General features: G+C 40.3%; 1 protein-coding gene across 3 annotated transcripts in view; it reads left to right on the forward strand.

Moving 5' to 3' along the window:
• slc12a5a (solute carrier family 12 member 5a) overlaps positions 1-22401 on the forward strand; it is a 199981-nt gene extending 177580 nt beyond the window's left edge. For 2 of the 3 annotated variants that reach the window (XM_088090871.1, XM_042508305.2), the window contains exons 9-26: positions 1166-1333; positions 1560-1658; positions 4211-4268; positions 5252-5426; positions 6079-6197; positions 6500-6598; positions 6680-6799; positions 7893-7997; positions 8323-8491; positions 8581-8776; positions 9228-9397; positions 9797-9928; positions 10833-10940; positions 11475-11600; positions 12266-12498; positions 12710-12724; positions 13733-13866; positions 15537-22401. In XM_088090871.1, coding sequence (XP_087946997.1) covers positions 1166-1333; positions 1560-1658; positions 4211-4268; positions 5252-5426; positions 6079-6197; positions 6500-6598; positions 6680-6799; positions 7893-7997; positions 8323-8491; positions 8581-8776; positions 9228-9397; positions 9797-9928; positions 10833-10940; positions 11475-11600; positions 12266-12498; positions 12710-12724; positions 13733-13866; positions 15537-15628 — 2318 coding nt within the window. In that variant the 3' untranslated portion in view covers positions 15629-22401. The remainder of the gene's footprint in view (positions 1-1165; positions 1334-1559; positions 1659-4210; positions 4269-5251; positions 5427-6078; positions 6198-6499; positions 6599-6679; positions 6800-7892; positions 7998-8322; positions 8492-8580; positions 8777-9227; positions 9398-9796; positions 9929-10832; positions 10941-11474; positions 11601-12265; positions 12499-12709; positions 12725-13732; positions 13867-15536) is intronic. The other variant, XM_088090875.1, reaches the window with a different exon arrangement.
• Positions 22402-22403: the final 2 nt, after the last annotated feature.

The following is a 22403-nucleotide window of genomic DNA, read 5'->3' on the forward strand; positions in this document are numbered from 1 at the left end:
TTCAGAAATAAATCCTGTTTCTCACTTCAGTCAAGGAAACACTTGATTTCGGGGACATTTTTAACTTTGTTGGACTACGGTGATCTGCTTTATGAATGCACCTGATCATTGCCTAAAGCATTGGACACTGTTTACCATTGTGCTTTACAACTTATTACTGGCTGTGGATACTGCGCCCACCACTGCACACTGTACACTGCTGCTTAATGGCCTTCTCTGTCCATCCGCAGACTCTCACACCATTTGGTTTTTATATATATAAGAGTCTTATTTGGCTGGGTCCCTCTTATTTGTGTACATAAATGTGTAAAAACCAGAATCAGTACGACCTGCGCGCTTACACGGTCCCCAAGGTTTGCACAGAACGTTGCTAAAAAGCTTTTAAATATGTCGCCTCTTCTACTTGGAATAACTTGCAGAAGGACTTAAAATTGTCTGAGCTGATGACTGTGGGGGAATTTAAGTCACTTTTAAAACATCAAGAAAATAGCACTTTCGATCAATGTGACTTCTACTCAGATGTGAAGTGAAACTGATTATTGCACATATTAATGTATTTGATTGTTTTGTGTTGCATTTTACCTGGAGAGTGTGCTCGCTCTTTGTATTGTGTGATAGTTGTATTTGTCTGTCTTTGTCTGTTTTAAGCTGCCATCTTGGCCAGGTCACTCTTGGAAAAGATTTTAAATCTTAATTATTCTTTTAATGGTTAAATAAAGGATATATATAAACTTGACTGTTTAGGAGGTGAGACCTTTTCATAGGCGTTGTATGTTTGAAAGACGTTGCTTTATGACGACAATATTTGTGCCATGCTTTTGTTTTTCGGTGCTAGCCCTGAAGAGTCACAGTTCAAGCACTTGGTTGGAACAGGAGACAGCAGGAGACTATATTTGAGCCCAGGCCTTTTGGAGCCTATACAAAGCCGTGTCTGGTGTACAGTTTTGTTTTGTTGTAGCACAAATGTAAGAGCAATAGTGTAACTATGCAAAGGTAGAAATTACAGATGAATTCGATAGCTAAAGTGAAACAGGTACTTTTAGATTTAGTTTAGTCACAATTTATATGTAAACCGGTTGGCAAATTGGAGTTGGAGCATGTTAACGTCCTTTTTTGTCTACAGGAAACCTTCACTCAACTCTATTATTTCCTATCATCCTTCCAGAGAACCTGTTTGGGAACTACTACGAGAAGGGGGATCTGATTGCCAGAAAGAACATGGAGTCAGTGGAAGACCAGGACGACCCTCTGACCAACTCAAACCGCTACGTGTTGGCCGACATCACCAGCTTCTTTACGCTGCTGGTCGGCATCTACTTTCCCTCCGTGACAGGTGAAAATCTTTACTCCATTTCTTTTTCTAGTATGATTGTGGGGATTTGTATTTAATTGATTATAATTTATTTGGGAGGCAAATGGTTGTATTGTTGAATTTCAGAAGTTTGTGTGTCACACATGTAGGTACCTTATTTGCCCTTGTAATCTGAGGTTGCTGGCTCGCCCCGTTTGTATGTGTGTAAATCTCCTTGACCTTGTTTGCTTCTTGACTACCTTCTCAGGGATCATGGCTGGCTCCAACCGCTCCGGAGACCTGCGTGATGCCCAGAAGTCAATCCCCATTGGGACCATTGCAGCCATCACCACCACCTCCTTAGTCTGTATCCTTTCACTGCTGCCCCCTGCAGGATAAAAAGGGTCACTGCAAAGAAAAATCACAATAATTTTTTTTTTGTTTCACACAATTTTAACATTTAAAGGAATGCCAGTTTTGAGTTATATCAATGAAAGAATAACCCACTGATCAGTTCCTGAAGGAAACTTTAATTTAGATATACTCCTCATATATATATTTTTTTATATCAGGCATCTAAAATTGCTACAAGGATTCCAGACAGATATCCATATAAACCATATTAAATCAAGATTCCCATGCTCATGAAAAACCTTGAAATTTCACAGTCATGTTTTCCAGGCCTGGAAAAGTCCTGGAATTGATTTTTTAAAATATTGAAGGTTTTAGAAAAACCATGGAATTTTCTTTGTGTAATAAAATTAATTGTTACAGTGATCTTCTTGTTAATTGTTGAGACTATATGTTGTTTCCACACTGACTGTGCAATAGTTGCACCACAAGATGTTCGATATCAAGTAAGGCTAACTAACTCCAAGAACTTATTTGCTGCTTGATGTAAAAGGAAAACTTGCGTGGCTTTCATTTTTCATGACTAATACTGGCCAAACCTTCCCCTTTATGACAGGTTACATGTATGTGTGACATAATGTGGCAGCGTTTGTTATGGGAAGTGAGACTCCCCTGCGTGTGTATAGAAAGGTATCGTAACAAGACCCACAAGTGCTATATACACAGTAAAGAAGTGGAAATTGTATCATGGGTTCTTGAAAAGTCATAGAAATGTTTTGAAATGTTTTCCATGAAAATGTGTGGGAACCTTGTTATATGCTCCATAATGTGTCAGACATCAGTGGTCTGATGTTGACAGGACTTGCGGCAAGGATAGTGCTTTGCTCTGCTGCTGTAACAAAAACACTCTGACCTGCAGGGAGCACCATTATTAAAGGTCAGCGTTAAATTGTGAAAGGCCATAACTGTTAGCCTGTCATCGCCAGACCAAATCACAAATGAAAATTACTGTGCAACCTGATTTTCGATTTTTTAAGGGGTGGTATTAACAGCCACAACCAGAAAAAGCAAAGAAATGTGAGGCAGCGCTGAGCAATGGATAAATATAAACAGACTACAGCGTGCAGGTGAGCTGTGATGGTGCAGCATCAATATGTCTGAGAACAAATTGGTGCAGAGTTCCCGTTTGTGGCCGACTGAAAATCTGTCTGAACAGGAGGGGGATCATCTACTGGAGCAAATAATATTTTTTTACAGATTTGTTTGCTCCCCAGGTTACATTACTGCTACAATACCAGTCTTATTTTGACTTGAGCTATTGTGTTATTTCCTGATTGGCCGAAAGTATGTTTGTATCAAAGGGAAGACATAGCGTGGCCCAGGGATGACGTTTTTCTGTAGGCCAGCCTGGAAGCTAACATCACCCTGGTTCCCCTGGTCAAAAAGCCTACGTGATTTTTCCATTGGATTATGGATCATTGACGAAAATAAACTCGTAAGCAAATATTTACTTACATGTTTGGCTCAGCAAGATCATTTTCACAAATAAACACGACCTTTAGGATTTTTGATGCCTAAATGAAGTCGCCAGAAGTCAAAAGCTTTTGCTGGGCTAATGAGAAGTACAGTATGGTTGTGTCACCATCGCTAAGACGCTGTGCGGCTTTGTTCGGCACTGTAGTGTCATTAAGTCACTCTTTAGCAACCGCCTTTTTAAAGACACGTGAAGGCTTCAAAGTTTGCTCGTGGGGTATTTACTGATTTATGTTAGGTCGCAGAACAAAACGTGAAAGCTTGTGTTAACCACAGACCTTATTTCAGGCTTCTAACCAAAAACCCATTCAAAAAAACCCACTGACTTTGAGACGAGGGAACCTGAGGGACTGAAATGTTAATGAATTTCAGGGGTTTAGGATGCAATGCTGGGGTTCCCTTTTAACTGTCTTTTCTTAAATCATGGTGGTATGGCTGCTGAATCAGCTCGATATGAGCAAATGCTTTTTTTTTCACAGACTTTTGCGTCTCCCTGAATTTTTTCTGCTGTAAATTATTGTAAATGATGCAGCACATTATAACACAGAATAATGAAAACAAAAGATTACATAGCATTGTAAATAGTGGAGTTTGACACATTACTCAGCTGCTACACGTGTACAGATGTGATTACAGGCCTCTAACTCTGCAGCAGCCATCTTGAATGTCTTCCATGCATCTCAAAGTAATCGGCTTGGTGTCCAAACAAATGTGATTAGGGCGTCTAATCGCATCAGTGGGCCGCCTATGCAATCGCAAGTTAATAAAGCAGAAGGATATTAGTTACAATGTCATTGATCTCTGGGATATTAGCCCAAACAATATTGATTGATATGTTTCTCAGCAAATACAGCTGGTTTATCAGATCATGAAGTGCATCTTGAGAGGGAAAGATTTGTCATAATCAAGTACCATTAATCACTAGACAGGTCTCTTCTAAGGAACATTCATACCTGATATATCAAAATATTGACCAGTTTAAAAACATGTCACTTGTCTAAGAAAACGTTTACTTTCCTGACGTGAGCCGATCAGACATGTCCAGTGTGGTTCTGTTCGGTGCCTGCATCGAGGGTGTGGTCCTCCAAGACAAGTAAGTCAATCTTTATTTTGCAGATGACAAACGACCCTGAAAATAACTCATTCCAGTCATAAAATGATTGCTATGAAAAGGATATTTTGCTGATTTTCAACCAGCTTTGTATCAAAGCAATGTGGTTAGTATGTGTAGATGAACTGTGGTTTTCCACCATCTAACCAGTGCCCAGATATCTCCTCTCACCCCCCGGCGAAACTCCTCCAGATGATGTAATTATTGTCATTTGGTGGTGTTTTGCCAGCTCTTGGGGCTGTTGCTCGAACTATTGGCTGTACTTTGGTATTTGCTTATTGCCCGCTGCCAGCCACCACCTCTCTCTCTCTCTTTCTCTCGCTCTCTCCTTCTCTCAAACTCAGACTAAAATCATATCAAACAATAAAACTAGGCAGTGCTGATCGAGTATAAATTTAGGGGTTACATTATATTGCAATGCCTATTTTTTGCCTCAAGTGTTTTCAGAAATGTATTTCAACGCCCCATTTCGCCGTAATGGCGAGAGTTAGTAAATAGGAAGTGGGTGCCACACTGCTTTCTACCCAATAAAATCTGAGGCTGAAAAAACTAAGATCAGACATAAAACTAAAAAAATGACAATCACATATAAACTGCTTCTTTTAACAATGAGATTCTGTTACCAAATTGCATATTTTCGACTTAAATGTTTTCAGAAAAATGTTTTCAGAAAAAAGATCCAGCCAACCGCCATTGTTTTACACGGATTATTGCACGTTACTACACCCATCAGCAGGAGCACAGCATTCTGGTAGTTGTAGGTTTTCTCTCTCTTGAGCAAAAGCACTCTTTTTCTCTGTTTGCTCTGGTCATGTAGCACCAGTTTGAGACAGAGATGACCTAGTTTTATGTGAGGGCCTTCTTTATATTTATGAAATGCTTCTTTAATATGATTTTATTTATTTTTGTTTTTTTTCAACTGTTACCTTTAAAAATGACAAGCAACCTTTTCCCATCTTGTTAAGGTTCGGAGAAGGAGTCCACGGGAATTTGGTGATTGGCACATTGGCTTGGCCGTCACCATGGGTGATCGTGATTGGCTCCTTCTTCTCCACCTGTGGGGCGGGGCTTCAGAGTCTGACAGGAGCTCCTCGTCTCATGCAGGCCATCGCCAAGGATGGCATTGTGCCCGCCCTACGGGTCAGTCTACCCACTTGTTCACACCATCCTAATTTTCCCTTCAGTTCTGATGCTTTCATGTTGAGTGAGTACTGGTAAAGTGGAACAATTAAGCTTTATCATTTCTAAATGTACCTGTTTATACTTACATTTATAAAAATCAACCCTGAGTTCATCAATGGCAAGTATGTGATTAAAATATTTAGGTTGTGTGGCCATGACATCACTTTTGGAGAGGTTACAAACCATATTGAACAACTTTGCGGTGAAATGAATGATTTTATTATTGTGTATTTAATTTATCAGGCCCAGAATTAAATAACAACAAAATGTGTTTGAAGTGTCCAAGTTTGTCAATAAAGGCTTCCCATTTTGATAGTAGCGCCAGCTAAAATGTGGTTTGCGTTAAAGTGTGTTTGAGAAAGAATTATATATCTTTCTTATTCTTTCATGATTATTTCTTTTTTCATTTGTATAGTATAGAAGAGTTCATAAACTATTTAGAATAGTATCACACGAAGGGCTAAAACATTCAGATCATAATTTGATAATGAAGCAGAAGGTAAATTGTCAGAAAGTGTCCCACATTACCAGTATACACTCTAACAGGAAAAACAGTGCTTCAAGCAGACAAAAACAGTGGTGTTAATATGTTTCTGTGTCGTCCCTACAGATCTTTGGCCATGGAAAGGCCAACGGAGAACCCACATGGTCCCTCCTGCTGACAGCCTGTATCTGCGAGAGTGGCATCCTCATCGCTTCCCTGGATGCGGTGGCTCCCATCCTCTCTATGTGAGAACTGAACTCTCTAATTTATTGCCATATTTGAAGAACCAACAGTGGGAGATTTCAGAGCAGCCAGTCCCCTGCTATTCCTTAAACGAAGTAAATGCCAAATTTTATGGGCTCAGGATTTAGCTCATCGCACAAAAGGGCAGGCCGCTTTTCTGCTCTAGTAAAACATATAAATACCCGTAACTGTGACAGACGCTAAGATAACACATTCAATGGACTGCACTCAGCGTGAAATCACTTTACTCTGTCATAGGACATAAGAAAAGCTGTGTTTTAATGAGTTTCTGTGTGTCCTCCAGGTTTTTCCTGATGTGCTACATGTTTGTGAACTTGGCCTGCGCTCTGCAGACGCTGCTGAGGACTCCAAACTGGAGACCTCGCTTCAAGTTCTACCACTGGTCAGTTCAGTGAGACAAAAAGCAGCTGAAGTGTTGTACTTTAAGTCCATTTTCAATGTGTGTCTCTATCCATCTCTGCAGGACGCTGTCCTTCCTGGGGATGAGCTTGTGTCTCACTCTCATGTTCCTCTGCTCCTGGTACTACGCCATCGTCGCCATGGTTATTGCTGGCTCTATCTACAAGTATATCGAGTTTGCAGGGTGAGTGGAGCGTAACCCCAGGAGAGATTGGATTCGCTTGCTGCCTCTGAATTTTGCTGGAAAGTGTGTGTGTGTGTGTGTGTGTGTGTGTGTGTGTGTGTGTGTGTGTGTGCGTGTGTGTGTGTGTGCGTGTGTGTGTGTGTGTGTGTGTGTGTGTGTGTGTGTGTGTGTGTGTGTGTGTGTGTGTGCACGCTCGCTGTGTTTTCTGCTCCTAAATCTGCACCATTGATATTTTTTTTTTGTTTAAAAGTTTAAATGAATGTTGCTGCTCTTGGTTTTAGTTTCACTGTTTGTTGGGGCTCCTGTCACACTTTGCGTTGTAGCAAACCACTTACAGGAAACACATATATTGTCACCTCAGAATTAGATGGTTCTATCTACAGTTTAAAAAATGAAATGATGTGGAGACAAAAGGTGCTTAAAAATAATAATTCTGAAACAAAATTCTAAATAAATTAGTTTTAGTTAGTAGACATTTTTCCTGACCTTTTTTGAAATATTTTTTTTAATCTACAAATTTCTTGCAAGTTGCTGGTTATTTTTTGTCAAGTTGCTCATTGCCTTGCTTAAGTTTATTGCCTTTTCCCCCATGTTTTCAAAAAGAATCAAATAAAATTGGGGTCAGAGTTCAAAGTATTAAATACTTTTGAAAGGTGTTTGAATGCAGCACAAAAAAATTAATTAATTAATGTAGATCCAGGTGTTAAAGGGTTAAAAGGAGGCAAATTTCCCCCTTTAAAAAACTGTTCCGTCACTTCAAACAGTGGCTCTGACCTCTCAGGCCCCCTTTGGCCCCTGTGCGGCCCCCTCAGTAATCCGTCCATGCTTATAATGGAGTAGCGCTGAGCCGTGCACACTGAGTATTTAAGTGCTGTGATTCCCTGTGGTGAGTGACATCATTTCAACTTGACATTTACCAGTGATGCCTAATCCTTAACCACACTGCATTATGTCAAACTGTCGTCTAAAAGTAGATTTGTTTCAGTGTGCTGGCTGTATCAATATCACTTTTTAAATTTTTTTTAATGAAGCTGCAGAAGTATTATTCATGTTGTGATTGATGAATATTTATTGGTGTCCGTCTGTGTCACAGTGCGGAGAAAGAGTGGGGTGATGGGATACGAGGTCTGTCCCTGAGCGCTGCACGCTACGCTCTCATGCGGCTGGAGGAAGGTCCGCCGCACACCAAGAACTGGAGGTATGACACACAGGTCACACAGTGTTGTTTTATCGAATAAAGAAAGAAATAAACATCATGTCTGTACACGCTGAGCGTTTTCTCTCTGTTAATGTGATTCTCCTCATCACAGCTGTCAAACAACAAGTGTTTGTGAATTCATATTAACACATCAACCTTTCATGCTGTTTTTTTTCTTTCCCCCTCCCGACTAGGACTTTAACATTTCTTTCATCACACCTTCATGTGATTCCTCAGCGCTCTCCCTGCCCTGCATCTCTCTCCCTCGACTTTTTTCTGCCCTGTGTTTTCACTTTCTCTCCCCTCTGCTCTCCCCTGTCTTCAGGCCCCAGCTGCTGACGCTGGTCAGCACAGACGCAGAGCAAAACATAGAGCAGCCTCGTCTGCTCTCTCTGACCAACCAGCTGAAGGCAGGCAAAGGTCTCACCATCGTTGGAACAGCGCTGGAGGGAACCTACCTGGAGAACTATGACCAAACGCAGCGTGCAGAGCAGGTAGGGATCTTTCATGGTTCGATAAAAGGATGCTATATTCACTTCCTCTCTGCAGCTTGGTAACATTAATATCTGTGTGGTCTTTCTAGGCGCTGCGTAAACTGATGGAGACCGAGAAGGTGAAGGGTTTCTGTCAAGTGACCGTGTCCTCGAACCTGCGTGATGCCACCTCCCACCTCATCCAGGCCAGTGGACTTGGAGGCCTGAAACATAATGCTGTGCTGGTGTCCTGGCCACGCAACTGGAGGCAGGGAGACGAGCATCAGACCTGGAGGAACTTTGTTGGTGGGTCACTGGGAAAACAAAAAAAAATAGCTTTTTGGGGTAGTAGTGTGTTGAAGTGTTGAACTCATGTCCTAAACTAAGAACTGCAGATTTCAAGCACTCCAGTGCTCTGCACACCGGTATCTGTGCTGCTGAAGCATCTCAGCAAGACAAAAACTCTACCAGCTCCAGCTTTAAGCAGCTCATCCTGTTATTTAACCTCTCTGCTGACGGGGGAAGTGAAAAGAAAATCCAACTAATAAGAGTACGGCATGAAAGAAAATAGGAAATATTTGATGGATGCAATGCCAAAAGATGCAGTAACAAAAACATACCAGTTCAGACAACCCAATGATGCCAGCCACAGCCAATTAAAGACAGCTTTGCAAAACAAAATCCAAAACACTTTTAACATGTAAACACATCCTGTATCTGCGTAACATCTGTGTGTCTCTGTGTATTTGTTGTGCAGAGTTGGTCAGAGAAACCACCGCTGCTCACCTGGCTTTGCTTGTCCCGAAGAACATCTCAGCCTTCCCGTCTAACGGAGAGCGCTTCACTGAGGGTCACATTGATGTTTGGTGGATTGTCCATGATGGAGGCATGCTGATGCTGCTGCCCTTCCTTCTCCGCCAGCACAAGGTGTGTGTGCAACACTGCAAAAAAGATGGTTAAAAGTGAACTTTCAAGTACAGTACAGACAGAATGAACGCTTCACAGAAAAGGTTTTATGTCCGATGTATGTCACATCCTGTCACAACATTTTCTGCAATGTTCTATCAAGTTTTTTGTTTTTTTTATTGATTATTTTGCAAGGGCTGAGGTTAGTATACACATATTTCTTGTGTCTGTTAATGGTTTAATTCAATAAAAATGAAAAAAACATTTAATACTTTGAGATGAAGCTCAGAAATAGTTTGTGTTGTAAACGGGTGCAAAAGATCATATAAAATAAGATTTACAAATGATAAAAAACCAACATAAAGTAGTCACAGAACAATATTTTAAGGATATATCAGCTGTGTTATTTTTGCTGCACAGGTTTGGAGGAAGTGCAAGATGCGCATCTTCACCGTGGCCCAGTTGGACGACAACAGCATCCAGATGAAAAAAGACCTGACCACATTCCTCTATCACCTCCGTATCGACGCCATGGTGGAAGTTGTAGAAATGGTGAGTTTTCTCGAGACTAGAACTACTTTTTGAAGTATCTGTAACCACTTACTATATCAGAAAAAAATACATGAAAATACCTCTAAGAGCTTTAAACTCAGTGGCACTTAGCTGGTTACATAACTGGGGAACCCAGCGAGGCCTCAGGCTTGGCCAGTTGCTCCAGTGAGCACAACTAGTGCTGTGCACAGGTAGAAAGAGTATGAGTGCTCTGGGAACTGCGCTGTATGAACCAGCTGATTGGTGCAAGCTACGGCATGAAATACAGCGTATGTTCAGGCTCAGTGTGCTCGATTTAAGTGCATGCTAGATGGTTGAACAGAGTGTGGAAAAATGTCCTCCCCTCTCATCTTATAGACATTCAAATTCGAGTGAATGAGTCTGACAATTTTTGTAACTTTTGAAAACCAAAATCCAGACACACTCAGCCACTTTGTCAAGCAATGATCGGGTATGCAGAGGAGGAATTCATTTTCTCTGTCAAGCTCTTTTTTCTTTTTTCATTCTTCAAACAATGACTTGTGTCACTTTTTGTGTTCATAACTAAGTGCAACACCATGAATGCCTGTGGGGAAAGATTGTCCAAAAGTGTGCGCCTTTATATCCCCATTTGTACGATTCATTGCGTGTCACCCCTCTCTCTAAAGGCACGCTTTTTCACCCTGCCTTCTGGTGCAACCATTCAGAATAGATATAAACACATTTGCTTTGAGACGTGGTCCGTACAACAACACGTCATTTGATGCTTGTGATTCAAGCATTTCTCATCCAGGATTCAGCAGAGAAAGAGACAGCATTACATGAGATTTCACAATAAAAAAAGCACTTAAATAATTGTAAAAAAAAAAAAACCATACAAAAAACAATTGGAATAATAGAAAACAATTAACTATTTTTATCTCAGCACGACAGCGACATCTCAGCCTACACTTATGAGAAGACCCTGGTGATGGAACAACGGTCGCAGATGCTTAAACAGATCAACCTGACCAAGACTGAGCGTGAGCGAGAGGTAAGAAAGTTTGTTTATGTCAAAGTTTTGTTGTTCGTACTCCGAGATGCACACATAAATTTGACGTGACTTGACGGGGCGACTTGGCATGGCTGGGCCTGATTTGACTTGACATGACACATAAGCCCCTTCGGACAAAAGCATGTCTACGGTTAAAGCGGAGCAGTGGGACACCATATTTACCCTCTCTGTCAGCGCTGGCTGCAGCCACAGCAGCAACTGCTTTGCTTTTGTGAATCACAGCATGATGTTGTTTTGACAGATGTGAGAAAATAAAAGATATCGATCTCAGTGTTGTGCTATTATTAGCTCTTTGTTGAACTTTAAGATCGCCTGGTTCTCCACGTCAATAGCTTTAATAAGTGGAGGTGAATTATCCTCCCTTTACCAAACTTTTTCTGAGTCATTGTGGTGATAAACAGTAAATGACAGATTATTAGAAAGATATTCCTGACCTGCCTTGCTTCAAATAAATATTGAGCATCTCCACTCATATCTTTTCTCTCCTGCTTTGCTTCATCTGTATCTTCACAGATTCAGAGTATCACCGATTCATCCCGCGGGTCAATCCGCCGCAAGAACCCAGCCGCTGTGACCACCCAGCTGAGTGTGACTGAGGACCCGCCAGCAGCCAGCAAGGAGGAGAAGCCTGAGGAAGAGGTAGAGCACAGCTGACCTCAGTTTGATGTGAAAAGTTTATTTGTTTGCTCAACACAGAACGAGCAAGAAAGGGGGAAAAAAGTGACAACCTGACTGGAAAGATAAAAACTGTGCACCCACTGGCATTGCAATTTTTTTTTTGTTTTTTATTATTTTCCTCTTACGTGTGCTGCTATTTATTGATCTAGATTGTTTTGGTGGGAGCCAAGTGATTGGAGATATCTGTAGAGATGTCTGCCTTTTCTCAAATATAATGGAACTAGACGGCATTCAGCTTGTAAAAAAAAATACATTACACAAGAGAGTTCATGACATGCTGTAATCGTCGCCTTTCTGGTAATAAATTCACAGTTTAAAATTTCTGTTAAACTGGTTGCATCATGTGATCTAACTGCAGATTAAATTTAAGGTAATGGGATACAGATAAATATTTTTCTTGCCTAAGTCAAAGCCCATTTTACTGTAGCAGAAACCACATACTATGCATACTAAACAGCATAAGGCTTCTTAATCACGCTTGTCTTCCCTCTCCCTCTCTCAAACACTGTGGCTCTCTGTGACTTTGACCTGCATTCCTACATTTCCACCTCAACTGTGACTCTTTCAACCTTCCATGTAATGTACATGTAAATCCACATCCGTCCTCTCTTCCTCTCGTCTCATAGTCAAAGTCGGCCTCTTCCCCTGTCTCCCCCCCTGCTCAGGTTCAGCTCATCCACGACAACACTACTCCAGCCAGCCCCGCAACCCCGGCCACCCCGCTGACCCCTGGAGAGGGGGCTCAGAGCCCCGGAGAGCAGGTCCAGATGACCTGGACTGAGAAGTGTGATGGCGAGCCGGCCAAGCCGCCCGGCGCAGCCACACCAGAGGGCATCAAAGACATCTTCAACATGAAGCCGTGAGTTCTTTGAAATGCTCGCTGAACCTTTACCTGTTGTGAAAGGCGAATTACCTTTTTGTTCCGTACAAAAAGAGCCTTGAGTCTTTTTTCAGTACCACAGAGGTCTGCTGAGTGCTGTTAAAGGATTTATGAGGCTTTTTTAGCAGAACTTGGAATAGGTAGACTAGCTTAGTACTGATGATGTGTTTCTCTTCTTGCCATGCTGCAGCGAGTGGGAGAACCTGTAAGTATTGAAGTCCCTGTAAACCTCATTCAGTCCATTCACATCTCATACCAAATTAGCCACATGAGCAGATGAATATACCTGTGTGTGAATGAGCATCTGTCACCCTGCCCAGCTCAGCATCACAAAATAATTTGTAACGTGTTCTAAAACAATGGTTCCCAACTGATCCAGCCGCATGGTCCAGATTTCTCCTCAGTCATTGGTTCAGCATCGGCACATAGGAGAAATTACCACATGTTCAATTTGACAAAATGCAAACAACGTGGACTTAATACACAATAAAATATAAAATATATTGTGAGAATGCAGTGCAATTAGTTAAAACCAGGGGCGTTTCTAGAGTTGGAAGTCATTGGGGGCTCCGTCCAGACCTTTGAAGAGAAAAGAATCGTCAAAATGTGTTGAAAGTAAACAGGCATGTTTTCTTTTTTTTTTTTAACTTTGGCAATTTTTATTTGCTTTTTTTCCTTTAAAAATTTGGGTAATTTTTAAAAACTTTTGACAAATTCTTTTTTTCTTAAAAAATCGTTGCCATTTTTTAAATTTTTTTCTTTTTTTTTTGGTGCTGATTTTCTTTTTCTCTAATTTTTTTTAGCAATTTTCTTTCCTTGAACATTTTGGAAAATTTTTAAAGAAAACAATCCTTCCAACCGCAGGCCCACCAAAATAAAAATCACCAAAGTCACACAATTTATCCCAGCCAGAATCTTTAAAATAAGAAATTATCATTGGATTTTCAAATTTCTAACAGTGCTTGAACACATCTTGTGGGACCAACACAACATGCATTTTCCCCGCAACAATCAGGGACACTCAAGGAAAAATATTTCCTCAAGCATAAAAAACACCCCAGACAGCCAGTTTTTCACAAACTTGACAAGTCACTTGCAGTCCATAGACCTGTGACTCACTTTTGGACCGGGACTCACCAGTTGGGAACCACTGCTCTAAAATATCACTTAATCACAGTTTGACCTCATTTCCTGCTGCTCTGTCTTCACTCAGGAACCAGTCCAATGTGCGACGTATGCACACAGCACTCCGGCTGAATGAAGTCATCATCAAAAAGTCCTCAGAGGCCAAGCTCGTCCTCCTCAACATGCCCGGGCCGCCCAAGAACCGGACAGGTGACGAGAACTGTATCCTTCAGCAGGACAGAAGTAGGTTTACTGTGAGGAGTTCAGACAGCACTCCCTTTCAAAACACAGCCACCAAGCTCAGACACTGTTGAGTCATTTGCTCTGTCACAGTTTTTTGTGTCCCAGGAATTAACTTTCAAATATCACAATGACACATATGCAGCTCTAGATGCCTCCAACTTTAAGGGGCTCAAAACAATTAATGCAAATAAGACAAGAGGCTTAAAATGCAGTTGAATGAATCTTTATTAGTGGATGATTTTATCTGAGAACTATTCTGAGGACTTACAGGAAATGAGGGAAGCTCAAACATATCGGGAAGAAAAACTATCACCACGAGACTAAGGCAGATGCCACTAATATGCAGGATCCAAATATAAGATGATTAAATCACGGGTGTTTCCATATTTATACACCCAGAACATCAGTTTCAAATGAATGTCCGGTCCATGTGCCATCGGTAAACTGACCTACAAAAGTTTAAATATAACGAACAGATTTGCCCCTAAATTGACATTCAGGTGGTGTGAAAAACGGTGAAACCTTTCGTGGCACTCTACCGATACAATCAAAACCAGTTTAAGCCTCGAGGCACTTTCCTCCGCCAGGGAATAAACTTGTGTTTTGTGTTTCAAGAAATAACTTTTAAGTTAATTGACTTCAGAAATAAAAATAGCTGTGATTTGTTATCAGGAAATAGATGGCAACGGAGGCAAATAACTAATTAGGATTTAGGAGCAGACAGTGCCACCGCAGGAGGAAGATAGACCTTCTAAATAACATTTGCCGGTAATATTTTAGTTTTATTCTTTTTAATTACTCTTTTGGCACACCGCATTTTGATTCAAATTGGATTTTTGTCATGGTTAAGACAAACAAATCAGGAAATATGTTTCTGAGCCGTCCACATTTTGCAACACTGATCTCCTCTCATCGGGCAATGATAAGAGTTTCTGTTTTTCACAACAAGAAATTTAAAGCTGCGAAATTTATTTCTCTAAATGCAAACTGTGTTTTTAAAGCAATAGTTTGACATGTTGCACAAAACACTTATCTGCTTTCTGACCAGCAGATGAGAAGATCGATACCGGTGATACTTTGTGGTTGCAGTCAGAAGGAAATGGTTGCTCCTGGCCCAGAAATAACTTCCTTTAAAGTCACGTTATTTTTTTTTTTTTACACTCAAATTTTCATAAAGATTAAACAAATAAGGTATAACAAGATAGTGTTTTTTGTTATTTTCGGACAGTCAGGCTGGCTGTTTCCATGATGCCGGTCTTTATGCTGAGCTAATGGTCTCTTGGCTCCAAAGTTCATATTTACTGTACAAACGTGACGTCTTCTCATCTAACTGTAAGTAAGTGGATTATCTTGAGTAAATTTATTCCAGCTGAGTTTTCAAATTTTTTTTTTTTTTTTGGAGTTAAGAGCACCACCGAAGTGCCCTCTGGTTTCATTATATTAGAGAGAAGGCAGACATCTCTACCTCTAACATTCGGCAACTCACATGAAAACAATACAGATTAATAAATAGCGCTACAGATAAGAGGAGAAATGTGTATTTTTGATTTTGGGGTCCCTTTAAGTTTTCGTTCTGTGGACTCTGTATCAGGACTCGCTGTGTTGTGTATATTTTGCTTCCTCTTGTTTCCTTAACACTTCTCTCCCAGACATGGAGTTCCTGGAGGTCCTCACTGACGGTCTTAACCGGGTCCTCCTGGTCCGCGGAGGCGGCCGCGAGGTTATCACCATCTACTCCTGAAAGAGCAGCCCCCTCCCCGCTACCCCCTCCCCCACCCTCCCTCAGCCCTGCTCCTGTGTCACCTTTTCTCCCACACTCTCATCAACGCTGCCTCATCATTGTGTCGCTCTTACTGTTTCTTTGTGTGAGATAGTCCTCTCACACCCAGCCGATGGCCCAGCTCAGCCTCAGCACCTCTCCCTCAGCTCCCCCAGCAGCAGCATCACACGCTCAGCTGCTGCACCCTTCATTCCAGTCCGGTAAGCTACTATAACTATCGTCGGCTTTAGACTAATTTAGATGCTGTCTAGATTTGCTCTTAAAGAGACTCTTTCTTTTTCTTGCTAGTGTGTAATCTACTGTAGTAACTCACTCGATAAGGAGGAGGTGGCGGTGTTGGGTTGTGGGTTGTTAGCTGAGGTGTGAGCGCACATGCATGTATGTGTCCGTCTTTGTTTAAATCTCTGCGGATTCTATTTTGTTGATTTCTTTTAAATTACGAGTGTGGCATAGCAGCGGCCTCTGCTCAGAAAGAACAAGAGCCAGCCGAAATGAGCTCAGTGTAGGACTGTCTGTTTAGCTCCCTCGTGGTGATCGGACACCTCCCACAGCTCCAGCCTGTCGTCTTCGATGTGATTTATCTTTTCAAGGCAAAAAGACACTGCTACCCACGGTCAGGACCACCAGCTGGACGGAGAATAGCGTCGTTGAGTATGAACTGTGAAATTCACATTTGAAGAAGACTGAAAAGGCACGTGGATCGAAACCTGCAGTGTTATCTTTAACCTGATCACTCCTTCGCATGGCGTCCTTATAACTGTGTGTGTGTTTTTACTCCACTTGGTTCTGTTCCCGCCATCGCTGTCTTTCTACCCGCCCTCCTTTCAACTCATCTCTTAGTGGCTGTTCATCCCCGTGGCCACTGTTAGTGCCAAAAAAAATACAACAAGGCTAGCTTAGTTTGTAGAGATTGACACATAATTTAAAACTGTGAATAGTGCGTTTCCTACCAGAAGGCTGGTGTAACAGCGGAGTGGGGAGACAGTACAAACACCCCGAGGAGATTACCATTGCCAGCACCCCTCGACCCCTCGTGTGGATCACTGTAAATAATGTACAAGCTCTGACGCGTTGTTCAGTATGAGTGTAGTATTTTTGTGACATACTAAAAAGCTTCTAGTGGAGAGAAAACGTTCCTTCGCTGAGAGGGACAGCTCAAAAAACGCTGTTTTTAAAAATTTATTTATCTAATTTATTTATTTATTTATTGGATGGCATAGGCTCCTGTCACTATGGTAACTGTCATTGCAACCTCGACAAGCACTGCACCTGCACTGTCCGCCACTGTGCAACAAGTGAAAAAAAAAGTACTAAATGTTATTTTTTCATCTAGAGAACAAATATGTATTTATGTTTATAGACAGAAGTTATCACATATTGATGAAATAGTTGTATGTCATTTTGATTGTCACTCAAAGATATATTGTTGCTGTTTTTGCCTAATTTAGATACATTAAACGTGCCATATTAAAGTATTTTTCAAAGAGAAATAGTGAACAAAAATCCTATTGATTGAATTAGAGAGAACAAAAAAGAAGGAAAAGTGAGGTGTCTGCATGAAACTAGTGCGGTAACGACTCTGTAGTTGGAAAGTCGGCCTATAGATGATGAAAGAATAAATGTTCAGATGCTCAACGTTTATCAGCTCATACGGAGAGATTCTGAACATCTTTCGACTGATCGTTTATAGGGTCAAGTCTAAATAAATAGAGAGGACAATGGCTTCTGTAGCTAGGAAACTCACGTTGTCCACAAGGCTGAACTCTATGCAGTAGACTCTCCAGTGAGATTTTATATCCTCTAGATTGGTTAAGATTTGAGCCACACACGTCCCTGACTGAATGACTTGTGAGCAAATCATATTTAGGTTTTAAAAAAAAAAAGTGCATCTTGGAAGGAATGTGCAATAGTTGAAATCCGGACTCATGTGACCATGTTATTTATTTTTTTACACATATATTTTGTATATGTAGATTTCGTAAGTCTTTAAAAAAGAAAAAAATCCAGAATCATCTCACTCTGACCAAGGACAGCTGTCACTTTACTTTGAGTATTTCTTTTCTTGAAGAAACTGTTTTTGGTCATTTGCACTTGTAGTAGAAATATAAATAAATACGTATATATATAAATATACAGTATATACAATATAGGGAAGCAAAACAGATTAGTTTCTAGAACTATTTACAAACAGTATTAAATGTTTTTAGTGTTGCTTGAATGTCGGACCATATGTTGTGAATGCTGCTAGTATCAATAGATTTATTTGTACTGTAAATAGAGATGACTAAAGCAACATTAAAGATGAAAAAGGGTATAGACATACATATCAGTGGTGGTGGTGGTTGTTTAACAAGACAAGGCTGTACCTGTAAACATTTGGCCTGAGATCTCTGGACAGGGTTAGCTTTCTGTTTTATTAGAAAAAAAACAAACAACTGAATACCTTGATGCAATATTCCAACCGAGGGCAAATCCTCCACCCTTTTATTCCCTTTTTAAAGAAAAAAAGCTCTCTTGATTGTTACCATCTTTAATCCCATGAGTAACGTGAACCAATTTTAACAGAGTATTAATTTACGTTAAAGAAATTTAAAGGATTCACCAAAATATATCTTTAAATATATAAAATATTTATCTGCTAAACGTTTGCAAATTTTTAACACACCTACCTTTGACACCTATGATGTTTAAGAAGCAGCCACTCCTAGTTTTCAAAAAGATTTTAGGGTGCCAAGTCACGGAGATTTTCTTTACTATGCTTGTCACACTTAGCTCTGACAAAAGGGGGTCGTTTAACGCTCACATCAGTTTTCGAAGACTATTTTTGGGATTGTCTCCACAACATTGCCTGCATCAACTGAGCCTTTTAAATTTATTCAAAAGAAAAAAAAGATATCTGATGTTTATTGGAGAAGTTTATTGGAAATGAATTTATTTATTGAATTATAAATGTTTTATAATTGCTGTTTGCATGGTACTACGTGGCAATATTTGTTTTAGTGGTTTCTATAGTGATGACTTACATGTTCAAGGTGCAGAGCGGGGTCAAAAGGTTGCCAAAACGTTCTCATTGAGTTACAGGTTTTTTGAGAACTCCGGAGCAGTACGGCTAGACCTTGAAAACAAGTCTTTTGCAAAAAATAAGAAAAAGTATGAGTTCACTATATTGTTACTTGTTATATTTCAATCTTGCTCAAATAGTCTTATGTAACGTAATAGGAGATTTTGAGTTTGTGAATGGATGGGCCTTGGAAACAGTCATTTCACCTTTGTAAATATAATACTTAAAGTCAGAGACACTGTAACCTACTAGTGTTGTCTTTTGTTGTACACTGTTCTATCACTGTGGACAAAGTCTTAGAGTTTTGTAAGATTATGTGCAATATTGTTCTCGCACTTTCATTTTGTCACAGTTTTGTTATTTATTTTCCGGAGGTGTAACTTATTCCATCCGAATGTTTGTCACCAGGTCTTACAGACGATAAAGATCTAAAGTGTTCATCCCAAATGTGGCTGAGACAGCAAAGCACTTTACACTGAGGGGGTACTCTGTGACAGGATCGGTCTGCAGGAGCAGGCGGGTCGAACTATGCCCGGCCCGCTCTGTGCAGACTCAATCCCACAGTGATCTCTGGTGGCACACAAGTGTATTACAGCCAGCCGTGACGGTCTGACAGCTCGGACTATAAAAAATATGATTAATTCCTATCATCTTGCAGCAGTTTTGAACTGCATTAATCCAGAGACCTACCTGCTGATTTTGTTTACATCTTATCATTTCAGCATTTCTGGGACATTTTTTAGCATGCATCACATCCTTTCCTTTCTTGCCAAACTTATTTAACAACAAAAAAAAAGAAGAATAGTAACTGTTAAATTTATAGTGCTTGTCACTCAATCTGTGAGGTGAGCCTTCCCAGAATCCCTCCTCTGACCCCCCTCCCCCCTCTCCTTACCCCATCTGCCCCAACACCCCGGCCTCCCCCATCCCAGCCACTGAATCCACCCCAGCTCTGTATTTTAAATGTGATTGCAGTATAATTCTGAAAAATGATCAAAGAATATAAAACTCGCGCTTCCAATTCTGGCACTGGCTTCGCTTGGACTGCTCAAAAATAGCCGACTTAGAAACCAGCACGTCCCCTCTCCCCACAGCTGATCCATGATTTAGATCAGATCCTTTCGCCTGCACAACTGTAGCATGAGACAAACTTGCTGGTGATCATTACTCAGTCTCCATCCTTAAATGGATATTAAGGGCTCTGAAACACATCTGTTACCGGGTTGAGGAGGCTGTCCTGTTTTAATACACCAACAGAGAAAATACAAAACAAATCCCAGATTTTGGCAGAGAGGGGCACAGTCTGTAGCTGATTGTACCCTTTGGTTTATTTTTACATAAGCATCAGACAGACGTGCCTGATGCTGGAGGTAAAGCTGCACTTACATTTCACACAGTTGATCTCTCTGGGAGTTTAAGACAAGAACTCAAGTGGCTATCGGAGCGGTGCAAGCAGAGCCAGATCCCAGTCATGTTGTGTATCTCAGTGCATGCATGCAATTACCCTGAACAAGGTGTATTGAAAATATATTGGGTGTTTGTGATATAAAAGTATTTTGTTTATATCAGTTAGAAACTTCTTTCTTTTCTTTCTAGTAGTATGATTTATCTTTCCTTAGGACTGGCCAATCATTGTATCCGAGATGAATATTATTATCATTATTATTATTATAGTACAAGATTCTATTTTTTATGGTAGATTTGTTGACAAGGTCCTCTCATTGTGTCAAATATCTGCAGAAACTGATTACCAAAGTATGTTTCAGTTAACTACATAGGTGGTGTGCAAATGTGTGCTCCAGTGAATTAGATGCAGACATGTTTACTTTATTACAAAAAGTTATAGAATTATTATAAGTTAAAATATACATATATATATATATATTGTTTCAATAGGGTGAAACTATAAAAGTGCCAAAGTATCAGATCCTGCAAATCCACAATTTGATGGAAGTTACATGACTTACTGAGTTATAACTGTAGACTTGCCCACTGTTCAGCATATAAATGTGATTTTATTTAATATGTGAAGGGGAAAAAGTACCAGTTACCAAAACTGGTTTGTTTTGTCAGCTTTCAGACAATCTTTGAAGAAAAAGTTTGACATTTTGCTTACGGAGAGTTAGCATTAGCACCAAGATGAGCAACAGGGGTTAACAGCCAGGGCTGGCTCTGTCGATGAGTAACAAAACCTCCAAACAGCATCGCAGAAGCTCAATAACTCCTTGGTTTGTTTAATCAGAAACGGTTTATTATAGATAGTGTTTGGTTTAATCCGTACAAAAACCCAAAAGTGTAAAAATTAGGCCTATTTACAGACTAGCTTTTACCTTGACTACTAATGTTAGCTGTTGCCAGGCAACGGTTACCCATTAAGACTCCAGGAGGTAAACTTCGCTTTTTGTATGACTTTAACAAATTGTGTTGCTTTTGAGCTTTACAGGTGCTGGTAGTGGGTTTGTTACCGTTGGACAGAGCTGGGCGAGCTGTTTCCAGTCTTTGTGCTAAGCTAAAGTTTTCGGCTGCAGGTGTTGTGTCAAACTGTTTCCCGTTAATGTGAGTCTCTCTCTTAACCTGACCCAAACCCTCACAGGGACTGTACTTTATTTATCAGAGGAGGGCGGGGTTAATCTTTTTTATTTATTTTACTTGACCCTCCCCAAAGCTTCAAATGTTTTACTAATGCATCATCAAATAACTTTTTTTTAAAAAAATACAACAAATGTAGGTAGTTTAGAGGCCAAATTTCATGAGCAAAATGCAAATCCTCCACAAAAAATGTGTGAAAGGACTGCCTGATTTTTTTTGTTTGTTTTTTTTTTGTTTTGTTTTGACAGTTCCTGACTATAATAAATGGTGTGATTTTTACAGAAAACATGCCTTTCAAACCCGATAGTGGAATTTAGGATCAAGAGGGTGTTTAAAGTCCCTAACCACCGAGGCTGCTTTAACAGGTGGGGAACACATTTCGATACAACACCTGTAGCTTCTTATTCAACTGGACAAACTAGTACTCTCTTTTAACTGTTAGGAATTCATGCACTTCCCAAAAACTCTTTAATTGCCTTTTTAAAAAAGTTCCTAATTTAGTCCCCAGTAACTGCCTCCAGGGGGACTCTTGTCCCTGTCCAGGTTTGTTTTTAATTCACTGGAGTTTTGGGAAACATTTTGTATGGATGCTTGACAAATGTAATGGATGTAGATATAGATGATATATATACAGCAAACACACAAAGACACACCTCTATCAAATTTCAGTAATATGAAAGTTATTTTTTTTCCATTCAGAACCGTTCATTACTCTTCCTTGATACTGTACCTAGTCTTATGGTAAAGCCGTAGTGTGTTCCTTTCAGTTCTGTGGGAGTGTGTATGTGTGTACATGTGCACTTGTAACTGCTGGGGGCGGGGGTGGGAGGGGGCTACGTGTAAATAAATCAAATACAGTTAGTGTGGAGGTGTTTTTTTTGTGTCAGTGTAAGTTAAATATTCTAAAATTGAAAAAAAACATGTATTATTCTCTATTGTGTTTCATGGTACATTAAAAAAAAGAGGAAAAAGTAGTTTTATCTTACATTTCAAATGCTTATATCTCTATGGCTTCTGGCGATACCCGTTCCATTTTATAGATTTGTCAGCACAAAATGCAATAAACCAATACCATTTTATTACAGC

This window comes from Plectropomus leopardus, chromosome 2 (assembly GCF_026936395.1).
Source record: "Plectropomus leopardus strain MGB_pleo_1.0 chromosome 2, ASM2693639v1, whole genome shotgun sequence".
Classification (NCBI taxonomy): Eukaryota; Metazoa; Chordata; class Actinopteri; order Perciformes; family Serranidae; genus Plectropomus; species Plectropomus leopardus.